The following is a 24,688-nucleotide window of genomic DNA, read 5'->3' as shown; positions in this document are numbered from 1 at the left end:
TCCCCTTTGAAACAAACAGCAGAAAGAATCTCTCGGAGGATGTAACAGAAAGCGCGACTGAAGCCCATTGTGTCGAGAAACAGCTCTCCCTCTCTGCAACTGTTGCATTTTCGTTATTCTGTCACTTTCAGTTGCAGTTGGTAAGTGTATAAAATTCTGGGACATTTACAGGAAACAGATTTGCAATTGAATTGAATGAATGCAGTTTTTTTTTCGGAGGTGGGAGAGCAGGTTTGCAATTTTGTAACTGATGGTCTTTGGGTTACTTTTGTTTTGAGAATCTTTAACCTTTGAGAGAAACAACAGCGCTTGAAAGTGTTGTCCATCACGGTCGGTGGACAGGCAACACAACTGGGTCTCCGAATCAAATAAAAAATGAGATGGCTATTATTTTAAGCGCTCGGATGGGATTTCTCAAACTGTTGTGATTTGCAGGGGCGAGGTGATCGGCGAGGGGGTCGGTCTGAGTCCCCCCCCCGCCCCCGACGAGATGCCAGAGAGGGGTGAACTGGAGGTGCGAAGAAGAAGCGGCAGGGTCTGAATTCAGGAGCCGGGATTGTGCCTCCCGAAAGTGGACGCGATGGAGCTGCGGGTCCGGGTCCTCCTCCTCCTCCTCCTGTTCTGAGCCAGGGATGTTGGAGCCAGGCGAGAACTTGCAGACACCACTGATGCTGCTGGTGTCGGCCACCTCCAAAATGATGAATTTTCGGAAGACCAAGTTTGCAAGGTAAGATTATTTGGAGTTAATTGTTAATTCAAAAAAAAAAACAAGATAGCTGCGCATCGGGCATGGCAATTTCTGCCTGTGTACCCGTTTAAATTGTGATCCGTTTTACAGATCTGCTTTATTAGTTTGAAGGCGTTTTTGTACCATTTTCTTAATAAAGGTAGAACATGTTTTCAGGGTTACTTTTAATTGAAATAAATAACTTGCATTTATATAGCTCCTTCAGGACGTCCCAGTGTGCTTTACAGCCAATGAAGTACTTTTTGAAGTGGAGTGACTGTTGTAATGTGGGAAACGCGGCAGCCAATTTACACACAGCAAGCTCCCACAAACAGCAATGTGATAATGACCAGATAACCTGTTTTTAGTGATGTTGGTTGAGGGATAAATATTGGCCCAGGACACCGGGGAGAACTCCCCCAGCTCTTCTTCAAAATAGTGCCGTGGGATCATTGATATCCACCTGGCGGGGCCTCGGTTTAACGTCTCATCCGGCGCTTCCTTCAGTGCAGCACTCCCTCAGTACTGCCCCTCCAACAGTGCAGCACTCCCTCAGTACTGTCCCTCCAACAGTGCAGCACTCTCTCAGTACTGCCCCTCCGACAGTGCAGCACTCCCTCAGTACTGCCCCTCCAACAGTGCAGCACTCCCTCAGTACTGTCCCTCCAACAGTGCAGCACTCCCTCAGTACTGTCCCTCCAACAGTGCAGCACTCCCTCAGTACTGCCCCTCAGACAGTGCAGCACTCCCTCAGTACTGCCCCTCAGACAGTGCAGCACTCCCTCAGTACTGCCCCTCCAACAGTGCAGCACTCCCTCAGTACTGTCCCTCCAACAGTGCAGCACTCCCTCAGTACTGTCCCTCCAACAGTGCAGCACTCCCTCAGTACTGCCCCTCAGACAGTGCAGCACTCCCTCAGTACTGCCCCTCCGACAGTGCAGCACTCCCTCAGTACTGCCCCTCAGACAGTGCAGCGCTCCCTCAGTACTGCCCCTCAGACAGTGCAGCACTCCCTCAGTACTGCCCCTCCAACAGTGCAGCACTCCCTCAGTACTGCCCCTCAGACAGTGCAGCACTCCCTCAGTACTGTCCCTCCAACAGTGCAGCACTCTCTCAGTACTGCCCCTCTGACAGTGCAGCGCTCCCTCAGTACTGCCCCTCCAACAGTGCAGCACTCCCTCAGTACTGCCCCTCCAACAGTGCAGCACTCCCTCAGTACTGCCCCTCCGACAGTGCAGCACTCCCTCAGTACTGCCCCTCAGACAGTGCAGCACTCCCTCAGTACTGCCCCTCCAACAGTGCAGCACTCCCTCAGTACTGCCCCTCAGACAGTGCAGCACTCCCTCAGTACTGCCCCTCCAACAGTGCAGCACTCTCTCAGTACTGCCCCTCAGACAGTGCAGCACTCTCTCAGTACTGCCCCTCCGACAGTGCAGCGCTCCCTCAGTACTGTCCCTCCAACAGTGCAGCACTCCCTCAGTACTGCCCCTCCAACAGTGCAGCACTCCCTCAGTACTGCCCCTCCAACAGTGCAGCACTCCCTCAGTACTGCCCCTCCAACAGTGCAGCACTCCCTCAGTACTGTCCCTCCAACAGTGCAGCACTCCCTCAGTACTGCCCCTCAGACAGTGCAGCACTCTCTCAGTACTGCCCCTCCAACAGTGCAGCACTCCCTCAGTGCTGCCCCTCCGACAGTGCGGCGCTCCCTCAGTACTGCCCCTCCGACAGTGTGGCGCTCCCTCAGTACTGCCCCTCCAACAGTGCAGCACTCCCTCAGTACTGCCCCTCAGACAGTGCAGCACTCCCTCAGTACTGCCCCTCCGACAGTGCAGCACTCCCTCAGTACTGTCCCTCCAACAGTGCAGCACTCCCTCAGTACTGCCCCTCCGACAGTGCAGCGCTCCCTCAGTACTGCCCCTCCAACAGTGCAGCACTCTCTCAGTACTGCCCCTCCGACAGTGCAGCGCTCCCTCAGTACTGTCCCTCTGACAGTGCGGCGCTCCCTCAGTACTGCCCCTCCAACAGTGCAGCACTCTCTCAGTACTGCCCCTCCGACAGTGCAGCGCTCCCTCAGTACTGTCCCTCTGACAGTGCGGCGCTCCCTCAGTACTGCCCCTCCAACAGTGCAGCACTCTCTCAGTACTGCCCCTCCAACAGTGCAGCACTCCCTCAGTACTGCCCCTCAGACAGTGCAGCACTCTCTCAGTACTGCCCCTCAGACAGTGCAGCACTCTCTCAGTACTGCCCCTCCAACAGTGCAGCACTCCCTCAGTACTGCCCCTCAGACAGTGCAGCACTCTCTCAGTACTGCCCCTCCAACAGTGCAGCACTCCCTCAGTACTGCCCCTCAGACAGTGCAGCACTCTCTCAGTACTGCCCCTCCGACAGTGCAGCGCTCCCTCAGTACTGCCCCTCCAACAGTGCAGCACTCTCTCAGTACTGCCCCTCCGACAGTGCAGCGCTCCCTCAGTACTGTCCCTCTGACAGTGCGGCGCTCCCTCAGTACTGCCCCTCCAACAGTGCAGCGCTCTCTCAGTACTGCCCCTCCGACAGTGCAGCGCTCTCTCAGTACTGCCCCTCAGACAGTGCAGCGCTCCCTCAGTACTGCCCCTCAGACAGTGCAGCGCTCCCTCAGTACTGTCCCTCCAACAGTGCAGCACTCCCTCAGTACTGCCCCTCAGACAGTGCAGCGCTCCCTCAGTACTGTCCCTCTGACAGTGCGGCGCTCCCTCAGTACTGCCCTTCCGACAGTGCAGCACTCCCTCAGTGCTGCCCCTCCGACAGTGCAGCACTCTCTCAGTACTGCCCTTCCAACAGTGCAGCGCTCTCTCAGTACTGCCCCTCCGACAGTGCAGCGCTCTCTCAGTACTGCCCCTCCGACAGTGCAGCGCTCTCAGTACTGCACCTGCGACAGTGCAGCACTCCCTCAGTACTGCCCCTCCGACAGTGCAGCGCTCTCAGTACTGCCCCTCCGAAAGTGCAGCGCTCTCTCAGTACTGCCCCTCCGACAGTGCAGCACTCTCTCAGCACTGCCCCTCCGACAGTGTGGCGCTCCCTCAGTACTGCCCCTCCGACAGTGCAGCACTCCCTCAGTACTGCCACTCCGACAGTGCGGCGCTCCCTCAGTACTGCCCTTCCGACAGTGCAGCACTCCCTCAGTGCTGCCCCTCCGACAGTGCGGCGCTCCCTCAGTGCTGCCCCTCCGACAGTGCAGCACTCCCTCAGTACTGCCCCTCCGACAGTGCGGCGCTCCCTCAGTACTGCCCTTCCGACAGTGCGGCGCTCCCTCAGTACTGCCCTTCCGACAGTGCAGCACTCCCTCAGTGCTGCCCCTCCGACAGTGCAGCGCTCCCTCAGTACTGCCCCTCCAACAGTGCCGTGCTCCCTCAGTACTGCCCCTCTGACAGTGCAGCACTCTCTCAGTACTGCCCCTCCGACAGTGCCGCGCTCCCTCAATACTGCACTGGAGTGTCAGCCTAGATTTATGTGCTCAAGTCTCTGGGGTGGGACTTGAACCCACAACCTTCTGAGGCTGAGGCGAGAGTGCTACCAACGGAACCATAGGTGGCAATGGAAGGTGTTCTGGAAGAATGTGATCAAATGTGTCAACAGTCTTTTCCATAGGTTTACATAGAAATTACAACATGGAAACAGTCCAACATGTTGGTGTTTATCTCCGGCATGAGCAGTATTCCTAATCCCATGTGCCCACCGTAATCCCATATCCCATTTTCCCCCTTTCCTTCGACCAACAGCTAACCTATTCTTAAATGCTGATGTGGTCTCTGCTTCAATCACCAACTCTGGCGGTGTGCCGCATCATTAATTCGTTAAGTGGAGGGGGTGGTCACTCACTTTCCATCCCTCTAGATCTGGAGAGATGCTTAACCTGTGCTCAGCACTTCTACAGGCAATCCCAACTGAGATCAAGAAACGTAGGGTAACTTTTCGGCATTTTGCATTTTCAGCACAAACAACCACTTGCATTTATATAGCGCCTTTAACATAGTAAAACATTCCAAGGTGCTTCACAGGAGTATTATAAGACAAACTATTTGACACCGAGCCACATAAAGAGAAATTAGGGCAGGTGACCAAAAGCTTGGTCAAAGAGGTAGGTTTTAAGGAGTGTCTTAAAGGAGGAAAGAGGTGTCGTGAGGCGGAGAGGTTTAGGCAGGGAATTCCAGAGCTTAGGGCCGAGGCAACAGAAGGCACGGCCACCAATGGTTGAGCGATTATAATCGGGGATGCTCAAGAGGGCAGAATTAGAGGAGCGCAGGTAAATCGGGGGGGGGAGGGGGTTGTGGGGCTTGAGGACAAACCAGGAGCACATGTCGTAATATTCAACATGAAGGATCGAGTTCCCAATATGTCCGATTTACAATCCTCTTAAAATAATGGCTGGAAAATCTGGCACTGCTTTCTGCACCCAGCGTGTATTCCTAGCATGAGCACTGCATCAGGAACACAAAAGGTAAAATGACTCCTTTTACCGTGTAGAGCAGTGGTGTTATCATTAAGCGAATGGCCTACTCCTGCTCCTATCTTCTATGTTTCTATTAAGCCTTCTGTAGAGAAAAGTTTCTGTACTTGGTTATGCTGATTTGCTCATCAAGGTTAGAGGCATCAGCACTGTTGATTTGGGATAGTTTTCTGCTCTTGCACCAGTGCCAGAATGAAGCTGTGCAAGGTCAGGGAGAACAGAGTAAAGGTCCCAACATTCTGCCTCCACAGTGTGCCTCAAGCAAATTTGTATTTAAAGGCGGCTTGAAGTTAATCGGTAGGTTCATAAAGGAGAATTTTGACCCCCCCTCGCCCCGCTCAGCTGCAATGGTATGGGCGGAACGGGGTAGGGGGGGTTAAGATGGCAGGGGGTTGACGCCAATGTTCCCTATAAGCTGTGCATCTCTCTGCCGGTCCCGTGCAGCCTGGGACCGACTTTTGCAATGTTAAAGTTCGCGCATGCGCAAACCTGTGAATGGGCCGCGCAGCCCATTAAAGGGGCCGCCCACCCAAAAAAAATTACAAGGAACACTGGTTGGCATGCATTCCGCCTGCCCCACACACCCAGCCCCCACCCCTCCACCATTTTATCTTGCCTGAATTCAAACACGGGAAGACCGCCCGTGGCGGGCGGGGGCCTAATTTCAATGGCAAAGTCACATGTCGTTGATGTCATCGGGGCACGCACGCCATTTTAACCACAGGCCCGACTAAGGCCTGCACACGGCCTCCAACCCGCCAGCAAAAGCTGGCAGCAGCCATGAATCCTGGCTGCAGGAGGCTCAGGTAAGTGCCTTGCAGGCCAGCAGGAGTGTTCCCCTGGCCCCACAAAGATACGTTGGGGCCCCCCCCCTGCCCTGGGTTTTCTCCCTCTCTCCTGATCGCAGAGTTTCCGACTCCACCCCACCCTTAATTCTTTGCTTATCTTGCCGGGGTTTGACCAACGCCACTCCCCACCCCCACCCCAATGAATTTTGATTCCCGACGGGAAGTCACTGAGTCAGTGTCGAGGACGTGTAACTGAGGCCAGGGAGGTATAATCTCCAGGGCCTCATGCTCCAGGGGAACTGGATGGTTCAATGCCTGGCTCAGCCCCCTGATTGCCGGCCAGAGTTAAAATTGGGGCTTTAGTTTCTACAGATGAAAGAGACAATTGTGGATGGCGGAAATCTGAACTACAAATAGAAACTATTAGGGACATACAATAGGTCGATGTTTCGTGTGGGACTTTCATCAGAACCATCCTCACCTAACATTCACTTACCTTTTTCTTTCACATGTTGGTTAACCTGGTGTGCATTGCCAGTATTTTCTGCTTTTATTATAGCTTCTAGAGATTCTGGATATGCAGGAAATGGCCCGTGGGCATTTTTGTGAGGCAAAATAAACAAGGACAAGAGTTTGTCAGAATTTGAAGTTGGGCGAAGATAAAATGGAAGGGTTATAGATTTTTTCCAGAACGCAATCCGTTCATATCCTGCTGCTGTGTTGCAACACATGGCTCTTTAACCATAGGAACATAGGAATAGGATTCAGCCATTCAGTCCCTTGAGCATGTTCTGCCTTTCAGTTAGATAATGGCTGATCTGTATCTCAACCCCATTTGCCTGCCTTTGCTCCATATCCCTTGTTACCCTTATCTAGGACCATAGGAACTGCTAGATGAAAAAAGACAGAGGTCCAGCTAGTTTGCCTTCGACCATCCTGGTAGTCGCATGACACATAGAAACATAGAAACATAGAAGATAGGAGCAGGAGTAGGCCATTCGGCCCCTCGAGCCTGCTCCGCCATTCAATGAGATCATGGCTGATCATCCAAATTCAGTACCCTGTCCCTGCCTTCTCCCCATACCCCTTGATCCCTTTAGCCTTAAGAAATATATCCAACTCTTTCTTGAATATATTTAATGAACTGGCCTCCACCGCCCTCTGTGGCAGAGAATTCCACAGGTTCACCACTCTCTGGGTGAAGAAATTCCTCCTCATTTCAGTCCTAAATCACTTACCCCTTATCCTTAGACTATGACCCCTGGTTCTGGACTCCCCGGCCATCAGAAACATCCTTCCTGCATCTAGTCTGTCCAGGCCTGACAGAATGTTATAGGTTTCGATGAGATCCCCACTCAATCTTCTAAACTCCAGTGAGTATAATCCCAATCGACACAATCTCTCCTCATACGTCATTCCTGCCATCCCAGGTGTCAGCCTGGTGAATCTTCGCTGCACTCCTTCCATGGCAAGAACGTCCTTCCTCAGGTAAGGCGACCAAAACTGCACACAATACTCAAGGTGCGGTCTCACCAAGGCCCTGTACAACTCACAGAATCACAGAAACCCCACAGTGCAGATAGAGGCCATTTCGGCCCATCGAGCCTGCACCGACACATATCCCACCCGATCCCCGTAACCCCTACACCAACACATATCCCACCCTATCCCCGTAACCCCACATATTTTAATCCCCCTAACACTAATGGTCAATTTATCATGGCCAATCAACCTAACCCGCACATCTTTGGACTGTGGGAGGAAACCGGAGCACCCGGAGGAAACCCACGCAAACATGGGGAGAATGTGCAAACTCCACACAGACAGTCACCCGAGGCCGGATTCGAACACGGGTCCCTGGCGCTGTGAGGCAACAGTGCTAACCACTATGCCACCGTGCTGCCCTTAGCAGGACATCCTTGTTCCTGTACTCGAACCCTCTTGCTACGAAGGCCAACATACCATTTGCCTTCTTAACCGCTTGCTGCACCTGCATGCTTACCTTCAGCGACTGGTGCACAAGAACACCCAGGTCTCTTTGCACTTCCCCTTCTCCCAATCTATTGCCTTTCAAATAATAATCTGCCTTCCTGTTTTTGCCACCAAAGTGGATAACCTCACATTTATCCACATTATAGTGCATTTGCCATGCTTCTGCCCAATCACCCAACCTGTCCAAATCGTACTGGAGTTTCACGACATCCTCCTCACAGCTTACCCTCCCACTCAGCTTTGTGTCGTCTGCAAATTTGGAGATATTACATCCAAAAACAGAGCAGATGCTCACATAAACTACATTATGCAAGAGGCACACATTTGTTTCCTTATCAACCTGCAATGATCATGATATTACATTACAACAATGATAATGGAGTTGTTGACTAATCATGGCGATCAATCTCTTATCAATCAGTCTACAACAGACCCAGACATGACGCGAGTAAAATCCCAGGGTGGAGAGTTTTGGGAACCATAGGTCCAAAGTCACCTTTTTCCTCCCAAGCATTGCTACAACTTACCACATGCCATTCTCAAATTACTCACATGCTGTGCCCCAAAATGTTATCTTTCCAATTTTAAATTTGAATGAATCAATGCTATGGGCTTCCACCAACTGCCTCTGGAGTCTGTTCCATAGATTGACTCACTGAAATATTGGGGATAATTTAAACCTAACCCGCAGGTTGGGAAACTGACCCAATAATACTATCCATTGACTTGAACAGAGAGTAAAATCGGGCAGGGTGTAAAACCAGCATTGCACCCAATCCTGTCAGTTTCCTGATGGGCGGCTTAGGTCAAAATTACCCTTGTTGTTTTTCGCAATTAGTTTTGAATTTACCCCCTTTCAAGCGCAGGCTGTGTGTGTCCTCTGGTTCTACTGTTCTGGACAAGGTGAAATATCTTGTCATGGTCTAAATTATCTAGTCCCTTTAGAATCCTAAAAGCAGCAATATATGTATACAATTACACATCTATTTATCATTTTTATATCATGTATATTTTGTTTATAAGCAGTCGTATGTTTTACATTTTATAATGCTGTCAGTTCCATTTATAGTTATTATTATATATCGTGATTGCCAGAAACAGAGCAGATGCTCACATAAACTACATTATGCAAGAGGCACACATTTGTTTCCTTATCAACCTGCAATGATCATTCGAACGATTTGTTTACTTACTCAATTTTAAAAATCATTTTACCTATAAAGAACACATGGCCAGTCATTTCTATCTAGGCCTAACCATCCGTCCCTCCAACAGCAATTGAAAATACTTTAATTGACAGAAGGAGCCATGGTTGAGGGGTGTGGGGTGTTGTGGGGGTAATTTTCAACTGACCACTGCAGCGATAAACGGGCTGGGGGCAGGCGGAGGTCGGGCATCAACTTTCCCTTTAAGCTGCGCGGCCGCACAGCGCTCCAGGGATCCAGCGCAGCCAGCTTGCCATTGCAATGTATTTTGAATGGCCCGCCCATGCCAAAAAACATTAGAGGGAACATTGTCGGGCGCCCGTTACAGAAACCACCTGATTTTCCCTTCCATTAGAATCAATGACAAGGACAATCCGTGGTTTTCCATATCGGGCGCCCAGCCCACAGCACCAGTTTTACGTTCCAGCCGTAAGTTCAAAATCTATCCCATAATATCTGCAATCTCTGACAGGCTCGCCGATCACATTTACATCTGCAGCCTGAAGAACAATCAAAGTCTCACCTTGCGTAGCGTGGAGAACAACAATTCGACATGGCCTGAAAGGGACACCGCTCCATCTGAACAGCAGTATACTGTAATATATTACGCACTGCACGGTAAAGCGCTCCTGGCCTTATAAGACCGTGTGTCGTTTCCTCTGAGCTACGCCATGGGAGATCCAGTCGTATCGAAACATTTTGCACCTAGTGTGTGTCCATCACACATCAGATAACAGGTTTCAACGTGTCACATTTTGTTACACAGGCAAAACAATCTTTAAAAAAAGCCAAAAAAATTACTCGCTGACCTTGAGCCCGAAAGTTACATTTTGTTACAACTGCCTCGTTTATAAATAGCTATAATTGCTAGGATTTGTCTATTAGCAGTCTTAAAGAGAAAGGTCAGTTTAGCAACTAAACATCGCAACCATGATCCAGACCCCAGAATGAGCAATGTTTCCTAACTGTTTATTATAGTTGGCATTTAGCACATGTTGAAGTTATCAGAAGTAAAATATAATCCCATATGACTGAACAACAACAACTTCAACGATACAGCGCCTATATAGCGGTAATGGGTGAGCAGGACTTGGTGTGGGATTGGATACAGGCAGCAGAAAGTTGATGGAGGGCGGCGGATGAGAGTACTGGAGTAGTGGAGTCTGAAGGTGACAAAAGCATAGATAAGGGTTTCAGGAGCAGATGGGCTGAAGCAGTGGCAGAGGCAGGCAATGTTATGGAGGTGGACGTAGGTGGTCTTTGCGATGGAGACAACATGGGGTCAAAAGCTCAATTCGGGATCAAATCGAATGCTGAAGTTGCAAGCAATTTGGTTCAACCTGAGAGTGGCCAGGGAGCGGGATGGAATTGGTAGCGATGGTAGGGAGCTTCTGACAGGGGCTGAAGACAATGGCTTCTTCCCAATGTTTGACTGGAGGAAATTACGGCTCATCCAGGATTGGATGTCAAACAAGCAGACTGACAATGCAGAGGCAGTTGAGGGGTCTGTATTGTCTGTGGAGAGGTTGGGCTGGGTGTCATCAGCATAAATGTGGAACCTGACCCCATGTCTTCGAATGATGTAACCAAGGGGCAACATGTAGATAAGGAGGAGGAGGGGACCAAGGATAGATCCTTGTGGAGCTCCAGAGAAAAGAGGCAGGAAGGGAAGACATGACTGGAGATGCTCTGGCTATGATCATGTTGGTACAAGTGGAATCAAGTCAGGGCAGTCCCAGTAAGCTGGACAGCAGAGGTGTGGTCGACCATGTCAAAGGCTAGAGATGGGTTGAGAAGGGCGAGGATGGATAGTGCACCATGGTCACAGTCATTTGTGACTTCCTTTTCAGTGAAGGAGCGGAAACCTGATTGGAGAGATTCAAACAATGTTGCAAGAAAGATGGGCATGGATGTGGGAGGCGACAGCATGTTCAAGGACGTTGAGAGAAAAGGGAGGTTGGAGTTGGAGTGGTAGTTTGCATGGACAGAGATGTCAAGGTGGGTTTGTTGAAGTGGGGTGATGACAGCGGTTCTGAAAGGAGGGGGACAGTACCTTCAGATAGGGAACCATTTACAGTGTCAGCAAGCATTTTTTTAAAATTCGTTCCTGGGATGTGGGCGTCGCTGGCAAGGCCAGCATTTATTGCCCATCCCTAATTGCCCTTGAGAAGGTGGTGGTGAGTCACCTTCTTGAACCACTGCAGTCCGTGTGGTAAAGATACTCCCACAGTGCTGTTCGGGAGGGAGTTCCAGGATTTTGACCCAGCAACGTTGAAGGAATGGCGATATATTCCCAAGTCAGGATGGTGTTTGAAAAAGGTAGTGGAGAACAGAAGCCGGAGATTATCTTTTCTCTTCGGGATGATTCTGGAGCAGCAAGAGATTCAGTGCGCAGACAGGGGCCACAAATGACAATTTGTTTTATATGAATGAAAGTTTTTGAGATATGTGTCTTCCTGTTGTCTAGGCGCTTGTCTCAGTATCTGGTTGAATAATGTTACCATGCTGAGCAGCTCGCCACTATGCCTCTGTGTACATGAAGTGAATAATGCTTGTTTCTTTGTTGACTAGTCCGAACCCTGACAGGAAAATTAGACAAATTGTTATGACAGCCCGTGTTTGCATATAGCAGATGTTTCATCCATTAGTTTATAGTACCAAGGATTTAGATGCAGCGGGTGCTTCTGGGAGTATATTTTACACTAGCCTCTAATTTGAGCGAAATTTCAGTGTGTGTATAAAACAGGAAAGCCTTTTTTGTTACCCTTGCGCCGACTTGTTTTGCTGATGTTAGTGACTGGATTAAAATGTGCCATCTGGGGTAGAAGCAGAGCCAGAACACATACCAATTAATGTCTGCTGTTGGTTGGCTTATTTAGTACCTAGTTTCTGTGATTTGGCAATTGTTACTGGTTTAGTAATCCAGAGAACGTGAGTTCAAATCCCACTTTGACAGTTTTACTTCGGTTTTAAAAAATCTGGAAATAAAAAGCTGATAACAGTTTTTAAAAAAAAGTGACAATTAATCTATTGGATTGTCGTAGAAACCCAACTGGTGCACTAATGTCCTTTAGAAAGCAAAGCTGCCGTCCTTACCCAGTCTGGCCTATATGTGACTCCAGTCCCCCCCCGCGCCAAGGTGGTTAACTCTTAACTGACCTCTGAAGTGACCAAGCAAGCCTCTCAGTTGTGTCAAACAGTTGGACTGCATAGATTCGAGAAGGCGGCCCACCACCACCACCTTCTCCGGCCAACCATGGATGGACAATAAATGCCGGCTTTCCCAGTGACACCTGATGTTTTCGCTTGGCCATATTAAATGGCCAGTTTAATGAATATTTTGCCCAAAAGATCTTTTCCCCCAATTTTTTCCTGACTTTTCCTCAAGTTAAAGCTACAAAGACATGGCCCGCCCTCCAGTTCATTCATTGCCTGATTTTCCCATTCCTCATGTGTGAGCCTAGACGATGGTCATTCAACCATGGGACACCACAGCCAAGCCTGATCTGAAACCCACACATGCACTTTCCGCCAGTTAGTCTTAACTGGATTTGAACCCAAACCCAGAACTCACTGGATCACCATGCACTAGGGTTGCCAACCCTCCAGGATTGCCCTGGAGTCTCCAGGAATTAAAGATTAATCTCCAGGGCACTGCAGCAAACAACACCGGGAGAAAAATCATAGAGTCATTGAAAATTATTGTGTAGTTTCCATTTCATTTTCTTTGAACACTTTCATTTATTAGTTCTAAAAATAATGGGGATGGTAAGAAAGGCTGTTTGACTGGAGGGTGGGGGGGGAGTGGTTGGAAATGGGAGGTCATGTGATGAAACATCCAAGAATATGTCCAGTCAGAGTTGGCAACCCTATCGTGCACTTGCCTGTACAACTGCACCAACCCCAGCCATCAGTATAACTCATACTTGAAGTCTGCAAGATAAGTGGAAATCTTCATTATATTCTTGATGATCAGGAACATGATCTTGGATATTTTAACAGGAATTCAGCGCATTTTAAACCAAAGGCCTTTTCCTGACCTAAGCGGGTACATAGGAAGCCGTTAAAATCCACGCAGTTCATGCGGAGTCTCCGCGGACCCTCCAAATCCCTTGCTCATTAGCTGATTTTCTGGCACTTGCTCATAGTCAGCAGCCCGTGCAGTAACGTGGGCCGGATGATTCACCAACTGCACCTCACTGGAGAATTAGGCAAAATAGGACTGACATGTCACCCAAATTAATCACTTCATTGGAAGATAAACCCAGCTGCTAGGGAACGATCTTCCCAATCTTTTGCTGCCTTTAGAGGCTCAGAACTTGTTTGTCCCTAAATTAATAACAGGAGCCTTCGCTTCTTTCATAACAAGGGATATGGAGCTAAGGTGGGTAAATGGAGTTTGGTACAGATCAGCCTAATTGATTGTGGAGCAGGCTCGTGGGGCTGAGTGGCCTACCCCTGTTCCTAATAACAAAAATGTATAGCTTAGGTGACAGTTAAAGTGGCTGAGTCAACCTGTTACAATAACTAAAAGAACTCACAAAGTAGTTGATATAGTAGTTGAGGGAATGGGTTAACTTAAGTGATAAATAGGCAGCAAAATGAGCTCAATAATACAGCTTGCACTTATATAGCGCCTTGCGTTCTTATAGAAAAGGTGTTATCAACCAAAAATAGACGCTGAGCCAAAGAAGGAGAAATCAGGAGGGTGACCAAAAGTCTGGTCGGAGAGGTGGGCTTTAAGGAGAATCTTAAAGGTTGAGGGTGAGGTGGAGAAGAAGAGGGGTTTAGGGAGGGTATTCCAGAGCTTGGGGCCTAAGCACTGAAGGCATGGCTATCACGGGTAGAGCAAGGGGCATGCACAAGAGGTTGGAGTCTGCGGAATGGGGAGTTCAAGGGGTGGTTCATAGGGCTGGAGGAAGTTACAGAGATGGGGGGGGGGGGGGGGGGGGTAATGCCATGAAAGGATTTAAACACAAGGATGAGAATGTTTGATTTGAGGTGTTGAGGAACTGGGCCAGGGAGGATGAGAGTGATGAGCGAGCAGGACTTGGTGCGGGACAAGGTACGTGCAGCAGAGTTTTGGATGAACTGAAATTTACAGAGGGTAGAGGATGGAAGGCCAGCCGGGAGTGCATTGGAATAGTCAAGTCTGGAGGCAACAAAGGCATGGAGGAGGGTTTCATTGGCAGATGGGCTGAGGAGGGGCGGAGAGGGGCGATGTTACGGAGGTGGAAATAGGTTATCTTTGTGATGGGAAGCAACTCAGTAGGTAACATTAATACCCTCATGTTAACTGGCTTTACATTTCCTTTTGCCCTTATTTCAATGTACTGTACCATGCACAACCTTCAATCAAAACAATGAGTAAAACTCATATCAATAGTGACCACTATTCTTTTGTGTGTGAGAATTATATAGTGCATAATACTGCTAAATTTTTAGCATTTAATATGGTGTATAATATATTACATTTCATAAAGCATTTTGTACATGATATAGTTTATTATGAAGTGCATATATACTGTAAATATTATATTATCCACAAAATACTATGTTTGATCTCTCTTGGTGTTGCACACTGCAAGTTAAGACCCAGAATAGTCTTCAGGTGAAATAAGGTCAGAGGGCAGGGGATAATTGGACCAGGGAGTGCAGATTTAATGCTGTCCCCATTTTAAAGTCATACATTCTGTCCTTATTATATTGTCACTGGTCGATCTCTGATGGGGTTTCACACAGGAAGACCAAATTTGGTTTTCAAGTGAAGCAAAACTAAAGGGCTGGGCGGGGGGGGGGGGGATAATTTGGACCAGGGTGCACAGACACAATTGACTCCCCATTATAAAGTCATAGATTCAACAATTTTTTTATTTCAATCATAAATTTCTATATCCGTGTTTATAATGGAAACTGCCTATGTAAACTTGTCACGCTGCAATTACAACCTCCTGCCAGTGGTGGCAGTCCCTTTCTCTCTATACATGTCTTTCTCAGTCTCTGTCTCTCTCTCAACCCACCTCTCTTTCGCTCTCAACCCCTTTCACCCAACCCATCTCCCAGCCCCTCTCTCTTGTCCCATCCTCTGTAGGTGAGGTAGGAGCAGAGATGGGCACTGTTGTGGAGGTAGAAATAGGCAGTCTTGGTAGTGGCTAGGATGTGGGATTCAAAGCTCATGCGAACATAAGAAATAGGAGCAGGAGTAGGCCATTCGGCCCCTCGAGCCTGCTCCGCCATTCAATAAGATCATGGCTGATCTTCCACCTCAGTTCAGGGTCAAGTAGGACATTGAAGTCGCACACCATCGGACTCAGTCTGAGCAAGCTGTCAGAGAGAGGGAGGGTGCATCATTAGGAGTGTGTGTGCGAGAGAGCGATATATGGAGGAAGGGAATCATGATTGCTGCTGCGATTCCAAGTTTAATTTGTCCTACTTAGGGTGTAATATGGTTAGTATTTGTCATATGGTGTCAAAAGGCCACACCCCACCCCCCTTCTTAGCCAACAATTCAGACTGGTGTTAAAGCTGACTATTTGATGCAGCTACTGTAACAGTTAGGCTGTTCAAACAGATTAAATCAAGAGACAGCAGCAGAAAATATTGCAAATAATACCCCCCCTCCCCCCAAGCTTTGGCAGAGGCTGAGAAACCCTCGGCAACTCAAACAAGCTATCACAATATATATTAATGATCTAGACATGGGAACTAGATGTAATATCTCCAAGTTTGCAGATGACACAAAGCTGGGTGGGCATGTGTGCTGTGAGGAGGATGCTGAAAAACTCCAGTATGATTTGGACAGGTTGGGTGATTGGGCAGAAGCATGGCAGATGCAGTATAATGTGGATAAATGCGAGATTATCCACTTTGGTGTCAAAAACAGGAAGGCAGATTATTATCTGAATGGCAATAGATTGGGAGAAGGGGAAGTGCAACGAGACCTGGGTGTCCTTGTGCACCAGTCGCTGAAGGTAAGCATGCAGGTGCAGCAGGCGGTTAAGAAGGCAAATGGTATGTTGGCCTTCGTAGCGAAAGGGTTTGAGTACAGGAACAAGGATGTCTTGCTGCAGTTGTACAGGGCCTTGGTGAGACCACATCCTGAGTATTGTGTGCAGTTTTGGTTGCCTTATCTGAGAAAGGATGTTCTTGCCATGGAGGGAGTGCAGCGAAGATTCACCAGACTGATACCTGGGATGGCAGGAATGACATATGAGGAGAGATTGGGTCGATTGGGCTTATACTCGTTGGAGTTTAGAAGAATGAGAGGGGATCTCATTGAAACTTATAAAATTCTGACAGGACTGGACAGTCTAGATGCAGGAAGGATGTTCCCGATGGTCGGGGAGTCCAGAACCAGGGGTCACAGTCTAAGGATAAGGGGTAAGCCATTTAGGACAGAGATGAGGAGGGTGAACCTGTGGAATTCTCTACCAGAGAAGGCAGTAGAGGCCAATTCATTAAATATATTCAAGAAGGAGTTGGATATATTTCTTAAGGCTAAAGGGATCAAGGGATATGGAGAGAAGGCAGGGACAGGGTACTGAATTTGGATGATCAGTCATGATCTCATTGAATGGCGGAGCAGGCTCGAGGGGCCGAATGGCCTACTCCTGCTCCTATCTTCTATGTTTCTATGTAAGCAGTTTGGGCAAAGCGGTGGGCCATTTAGCTTAAGAATAGGAGGAGCATGTGAAAGTATCCCAGTCCCTGAGTGGAATCTCAGGCTCCCACAGATGCCGTAAGTAAAATGGAAATGGCATGCAGACATGAGGGGTCCTAGAGGAGGGGGCGCTCAAACGGACTGGACACCACCACCCCCCCCCCATCTCTTTGTGGCAATCTTCCCAATTCATCTTACTTTCTGACACTGCACCAAGCAGGCCCTTTGGAGGCTGCAGACCTTTAGATAACGGGGGGGAGAAAAAAAATCTGGCTCTGTATGTTTAGTTTTAACAGAAAACTCTTCTGCTTAATCAACAGTAATGTCATTTGTCTTATGTCATTTCCAATTAAGGAAAAGACCTCCCACGCTAACATTTAAGTAGTACAGTGAAACATGCTTAAATTGATGTTGATTTTGCCAGCTAAAAATATACATTAAACTGGAATATCCATTTAGCTAGAGCACCACTGAAATCAGTGGATGTTGTTCAGTGCCGATACAACTGTGAGTGGTGTGAAACTAGGCACTTATTTTATAAAAATGTGCAAGTCCAAATGGAGAAAAGTCAAGAAAACACAAATCAACTTTGCTTATTTTCTTTAAAAAAAAAGCAAGGCGCCATAAAGCTGTTTTTCTGGTTGCCAAACCTCTAAAGTAATGATGACGGGTTTCCAGAGACTGGGTTGTTATATAAAGGGGGCCCCTCCCTCATCCTTGCCCACTGACCTCCTCCCCCCACCCCCCCCCCCCACCGCTATGGCTCCCCCACAAACTGTACCAGATGATCCATCCCGTGGGAACTGCCTCGATTTGCACCTTGTCACTAATCTGCCCCAAGGTTAAAAGACGACAGTGAAACCTGCACAAACGGACACTCCCCCCAAAAAACGTGTTGTGTATGTCCCTTTAAGAGAATAACTGGTCTTAGACTGCAGTACCGGCAGTGACCACCCCTGTATAAAAGGCCCTAGCAGGCTTCTGTAGTTTCAGTTTCAAGCTGCCTCTTGTTCAGTAAAGTACCTGTTAAACTGATCTCCCGAAGTCCGTGTACTATTGAGGTGCGGACTTTACAAAACGGACACCTGCGAAAAAAGGACACTTATTGACAGTCCCAAATGTGACAGATACAAGCTGCACCTTGAACCCATGGACACTCACAAATTACAAACTACAGACAGTCTTTAGTGCACCAAGTCCGTTTACAGCTTAAAAAATGGGACACGCAGGTCAGTGCAAGGCGGCAGCGGGTGGAAGATACTGCTTTTGTGGAATGGGGTGCTCTTTAACCAGCATCCATAGCAGCAGAGAAACCGCTCGATCTCTGAATGCTTGCACGGTTCTGTCCCAGGGATAGAGCGGTTTCTTTGCCACTGTGGGTGCTGGGTAAAGAACCCGCCATTCAACAAAAGCCGGGAACTGCACCTTGCAACACCACATCTCACTCCACCAGTATGTCAGGCACTGATGAGCTGCTAACAACCTCCTATCCACCCCCCGATACCCCGCCCCCCCCCCCCCAACCGCCGCCCCCCCCCCCCCCCAAGCACTTCAAACATTAGCAGCTGCAGCACAGGAAAGAGAGGAGGTCCCGGACAGGGATCGGCAGGGCACAACATAGCTGGGATCTCCCGGACACTCCGGTCCTACAGCAGCCACCTCGCCCTGTGCAGGCCGCCAATGTAACAGACCCCAGGATCAGGAAATCCCTCCCTCAATGGAAAAGGACCCCAGAATGGCAATTAACTGGGAAACCCAAAGAACAGAAAATGAACTGAATTCGCATCCTGCTGGCAGGGCTCCAGAATTAGGCACGATCACAGGTGAGAGAGATCAAAAAGAAGGAACGCTGCAGGAGATACAACTAATCCCGGGATATTTGGCTCATCCGCTTTACTGTACGTACAAGGACTATTATGAAAATAAGGACACCTGCAAATAAAGGACACCTGATGCAATTCCCTTAGGTGTCCCTAATTTTACAAGTTTCACTGTATTAGCTAATAGAACCAAATACTTTGTCAACTACACGTTGGTGCAAGCGATTTTCTGCCGCCAATACAAGAAAAGGGATTAAATTTGACTTTGACGAATGAATGTTTCGGCAGCAGTAAAATCAGCAACATTCAGACCAGAACAAACAGAAGATTCCTCCTAAGCTGCTGTGAAATCAGTGCGACTGATCCAGTAACTCAGGAGCAGTGGCTTCCAGTGCGGCCTACTGCTCAGTCTCAAAAACCAGAGTTATGAACCATATTTCACAGTAGGCTGAGATATATTCAATTAATGTCATCTGTCTAAAATAATTCAATTATTTTAAAAGGCATTTTGGATTTTAATATGAGTTATTGGCACACGGTGTGCTTAAACGTTCCCCATTAAGACACTCGAATGGCCTTTCATCTCGCCAGAGATGACAAGACACTATTTTGAATCATTCCCAAACAGGGATGAAATATCAAACTTACCCCAGGCCACCTCAGCCCAAATAAAGCTTGATTTACTGATGGATCACAGGGCCGGGTTACATCATTTCTCTAGCGTACTATAAACACAGAGAAACAGTGAGCCTGCCAAGATTCACTCAGCTAATCCTCTCAAATGTAGCTGTCAGGAGGGCTGTGGTCGAAGGGGAGACAAGGCGGGGGGAACACAATCGTGAAAGTTACTTGGGTAGAAATGTGAAAATGGTCGAAGTCTCTGCATCCATATTAGTGTGTAAAAATGAAAAAAATAGCTGACACTTCCTGCACTACACTTAATACAAAAGCAAAATACTGCAGATGCTCTGTTTCTGTCTCTACAGATGCTGCCTGACCTGCTGAGTATTTCCAGCATTTTCTGTTTTTATTCCTGCACTACACTTCCTGCTGTAAATACGATATAGAAGGTCACTTCTGTTGATTGAGAAGCCTTGTATACCCTTGACCTATTGAGTGAGCTGCTTGTTAAATATTTCACTGCACTGAATGAAATACCTTGGCCTTGTAACATCTTCTAAAATTCTACAGGAGCTTTACCTGGCAATTATAAGTAGTTGCGACTCGCGGGGTCCAGTCCAACGTTCCCTCGAATTTTGTTTGGCCCTGCGCGGCCCCTTTAAGGGGGCTGCGCGGGCCGTTTAAAATACTGCACGTGCGCGTTTTTTGTATTGAAAAGCGGGCAAGCCGGCGGCGCGGGTTCCCTGGAGCGCTTCGCGACCGTCCAGCTTACAGGGAACCTTGGTCCAGTCTATCACAGTCGTGCGATACGGAGTAATGAGTGATTTCCTACAAAATGCCGGAGGAGACAAGGAAACTATACCTATTAGTTTGGCCAACTTAGAATTTTTATCCCATTAAGATATACCAATTTCCATTCCATTAGGGAGAGTTCTACACTCCCAGCTATCAATCTCACGAGAGTAGTTGAGTGCTCTGTGCCTTGTAATGCTCCACGCCGTTGTTATCTCTAGACGCGACTATTCCAACGCTTTCCTCACCGGCCTCCCACGTTGCGCCCTCCGTAAACTTGAGCTCATCCTAAACTCTGCTGCCCGTACCCGAACTCGCACCAAGTCCTGTTCACCCATCACCCCCTGTGCTCGCTGACCTACATTGGCCCCCGGTCCGGCAACGCCTCGATTTTTAAAATTCTCCTCCTTGTTTTCAAATCCCTCCATGGCCTCACCCCTTCCCTATCTCTGGAACTTCCCCCAGCCATCTCTGATGTCTCTGCGCTCCTCCAATTCTGGCCTCTTGCGTAGCCCCGATTTTCATCGCTCCGCCGTTGGCGGCCGTGCCTTCAGCTGCCTCGGCCCTAAGCTCTGGAATTTGCTCCCTAAACCTCTCCGCAGAAAGCAGTGCCAGATTTTCCAGCCATTATTTAAAGAGGATAGGAAATCGGACAGGCTGCATATTGGGAGCTCGATCCTTCATGTTGAATATTACGACATGTGCTCCCGGTTTGTCCTCCAGCCCCACAACCCCCCCCCCACCCCCCGAGATACCTGCGCTCCTCTAATTCTGCCCTCTTGAGCATCCCCGATTATAATCGCTCAACCATTGGTGGCCATGCCTTCAGCTGCCTCGGCCCTAAGCTCTGGAATTCCCTGCCTAAACCTCTCTGCATCTCTACATCTCTCTTCCCCTTTAAGATGCTCCTTAAAACCTACCTCTTTGTCCAAGCATTTGGCCACCTATTGTAATATCTCCTTATGTCGCTCAGTGTCAAATTTTGTTTGATAACGCTTCTGTGAAGCGCCTTGGGCCGTTTTACTACGTTAAAGGCACTATATAAATGCAAGTTTGTTGTTGTTGCAGCTGATGCCCTGTGCTTTAGCATTTAGAAATCAAACAAAGTACCAGGTACATGAAGAGCCCATGAGTTTATCCTCTCCAACTTCAGGCTCTAGGGTTCTGAAATCAGCCCCAATCTCAGGAGTGTAAACATCTGTCAATTTGCTCCCTCTGGTTTGATGCTTCGATTAATGGTTCATCATAACATTCTTCACGATTATTTTGACGCATTTAACTCATTTCTCATTGAAATTCTGCAAAGATCAGTTCTGATTCTACCGGTGATTGTTCTGTGATTACCACAGACTAGTGAGGTGCATCAATTAAGTAAGCAGGAAGCGCCAATATATTATGACAGATCCCACTTGTTTAAAAGAGACCTGCTCATCTCAAAGCTTGACACTACATTTTTTTTCTTAACCGAAGCTTTAATTTTAACTCGTGAGGAACAATCGGGTCAACTCGAACCTCCATCAGCCAAAAGCTTGAGGCAGTCCATATGGCGAACTTGCCTCCAGTTGCCACCAGCTCTCAGAGGGTGGTGAATCTTTGGAATTCTCTACCCCAGAGGGCTGTGGAAGCTCAGTTGTTGAGTATATTCAAGACCGAGATCGATAGATTTTTGGGTATTAAGGGAATCAAGGGATATGGAGATAGTGGAGTTGAGGTAGAAGATCAGCCATGATCTTATTGAATGGCGGAGCAGGCTCGAGGGGCCGAATGGCCGACTCCTGCTCCTATTTCTTATGTTCTTAGCTCTTGCCTGAGAAGTTAACTAATATCAGCCATTCTCGTCTGATTTTGGAGGTGGAGCATCTGCTCATGGCGAGGTGCATTGCCACAAATTAAAACAGAACTCCTCCCTGCTGAATCTCACCCAGCCCTGTGACTTAGGCTCATAGCTGCCCAACAGTGTTGGCATGTCGCCGCATCTCCGGCCTGTATGGCAGGCTGAGCTTTCTTTCCCAACAGCCAGGAAAGAACGCAGGCTCTCCCTCCAATGCCAGGATTGGTCTTTGCTGCCAGACATGCTGTGCCCACTGGAGGTGTTGGCGGAAATGACCTCTTCAGGTGGGCCTCAGGCCTTCCAGTGACACCATGTTGTTTACCTTGGAGGACGGCCGCCAAAGTCACGATGGCTGTCGGCAGGGTGGAGCCTGAGTGGCTCAGCTTCCTCTTCTCGTAGCACATGCAACGTCACTAATGCTTTCTCAACTGCAAGGGTTCTAGGCGCCCGTGTCATTTGGAGTTGACGTCTGCCCTGAGAAACCCTAATTTGTGCAGGGATTACAGGTACTCAAAGCAGTGAGAGTACAGCGTTAACCCCCAGAGTCATTAATCTACGTCCTCATTACAGACCACGGGACCTCTTGGCTGATTTGACAATGAACAAATGCGCCTTTCTGTCACAGTTGACACCACTGAGTCGCGATGATGGGATGCCAAGTTTACCTGTCTGTCTTAGAATAGTGTTCAGTGCACAATTTAATCTAGGGTATTCACCAGGGAAATATATATACCATGGCTCATTTGGCTCTTGGGAGAGTATTTGTTGTTTTTGTTTGATTATTTCGTACGGATTGGTGTGAAGAAAATAACCCAAAACACTTTGGAGCTATGGTTCCCAAAGCTTTTCAACACTGGTTTTTTTTTTTTACTTGCCTGATGTCTGGGTCTGTTGTAGAATCATTGATAGTGATTGATTGATATGATTGGTCAACAACTCCAGTGCCGTTGTACCATGCGACTACCAGGATGGTAGAAGGTGCTCTAGGTGGACCTTGGTCTTCTTTTGTCCAGCAGTCCCTATGTCAGGTTTTGAGAGTTCAGGCAGCATGTTACAATAACGTGACATTATAGGGAGCAGTGGACTCTCACTGTTGGTGTTGGCCTGACTGATGTAGCGAATAGTGCTGCTTAGCAGTACAGTGGGAGAGTTGTATTTTACTTGGCAGCACAATGTGTATTTGCACACTATGGAAAGAATATCACAAGTTTTTAGTTTAAATGTTCTGGCGACATTTATTCTGCAACAGTGCGGGGGATGAAATGGCCCCTCACAACACAAGCCCTGCACGACAAATTGTCCTCCCACCTGATAATCAGCATCAAACAGCCAAATTATTAAAGGCTGATGCAAATATTAATAAAGGGCAGGGGTCTGCTGCTGTCATACTTTGTCCATTCGGGCACCACCGTGTCCATTTTTGGACCGGTTTTGAGTTTGCTGCTTTCGAGAATGCAAGCTGGTCACAATAAAGGGTCTATTTTCCAACTTCGGATTGCCAGCCTTGGAAAGTCGCCATTTTCCGACCATTCATTTAAATGGTTGGAAATTCATGTGGAGCGCACGCTGTGGAATTCCTGATATACGTTTGCTGGTGGACAAGCCTCCCTCCCCGCTGGTAGCGGAAAGTCGGAAAAGTTGCCCTTTAAAAGATCTGGCCGGCTTTGAGCGGGGCTCTGGGAAAAATGTATGTAAACGAGGCCTGGCTGTTAAGGTCGGGCGGGCCTCCTCGTCCCCGGACTCGCCCGGTTTCCCCGCCCGCTTCAGGGGCTCGCGTGGGCCGTGCCTGCTCCCCCTTTAAAATCGGGGCCTATGTGTCATCGCAAAACTTTGGGTTTAATCGGCAAAACAAATAAAATACTTTAAAATAATAAACGCTTACAACAGTCTGCACTAAGTAAGAAGCTGCGAGGATCCTCAATGCCTCCTCATCAACGGAATTTTATTTGGCCATTGGTACCGGACAGAGATGATTAAAGGTGCATTGCACCTTGATGTAGGCCAATGCAGAGGGAAGATGAAGGCCTTTATGCACCAATAGTGGAGTTGGCTACTTGTGTAATGGCAGTAGACTGGCATTGTTGTTCCTGGCCTTTAACAGGTTTACCCCTGATTTTGGCCTTCATCTTTTGGGGGGGGGGGGCAATTATTGGGTTTAACCCTAAACTCAAAAAAGGTTATAAGAACATAAGAAATAGGAACAGGAGTAGGCCAATCGGCCCCTCGAGCCTGCTCCGCCATTCAATAAGATTATGGCTGATCTGATCCTAACCGCCAATCTACTATCACAGAACCATCTCCTGAATCTAACAGAATTAGACACACAAAATAGGAGCAGGATCAGGCTACACGGCCCCTGGGCCCGCTCCGCTACCCACAGGGCGATGACCGATCCGAACCTAGACTCGTGTCCAAATTCCTGCCCGCTCCCCATAACCCTTAATTCCCTTTACTTCTAAGAAACTGTCTATTTCTGTTTTAAATTTATGTAATGATGTAGCTTCTACAGCTTTTTGGGGCAGCATATTCCATGGACCTACCACCCTCTGAGTGAAGTAGTTCCTCCTCATCTCAGTTTTGAAAGAGCAGCCCCTTATTCTAAGACTATGCCCCCTAGTTCTAGTTTCACCCATCATCGGGAACATCCTCCCCGCATCCACCCGATCCAACCCCTTCACAATCTTATATGTTTCAATAAGATCGCCTCTCATTCTTCTGAACTCCAATGAGTAGAGTCCCAATCTACTCAACCTCTCCTCATATGTCCAT

At 48.3% G+C, this 24,688-nt stretch overlaps 1 protein-coding gene across 1 annotated transcript in view; it reads left to right on the top strand.

The window, feature by feature from the left end:
* The first annotated feature begins 447 nt into the window (after positions 1-447).
* Positions 448-24,688, top strand: part of mmd2a (monocyte to macrophage differentiation-associated 2a) — a 120,443-nt gene continuing 96,202 nt past the window's right edge. The window contains exon 1 of the mRNA XM_086002256.1: positions 448-727. Within this exon, the coding sequence (XP_085858382.1) occupies positions 633-727 (95 nt within the window). The 5' untranslated portion in view covers positions 448-632. The remainder of the gene's footprint in view (positions 728-24,688) is intronic.

Source organism: Somniosus microcephalus, chromosome 11, assembly GCF_052327205.1.
Source record: "Somniosus microcephalus isolate GS21.2 chromosome 11, FLI_Smic_1.0, whole genome shotgun sequence".
NCBI lineage: Eukaryota > Metazoa > Chordata > Chondrichthyes > Squaliformes > Somniosidae > Somniosus > Somniosus microcephalus.
The sequence above is the reverse complement of the archived record's forward strand: the minus strand, read 5'-3'. Positions and strand labels throughout refer to the sequence as shown.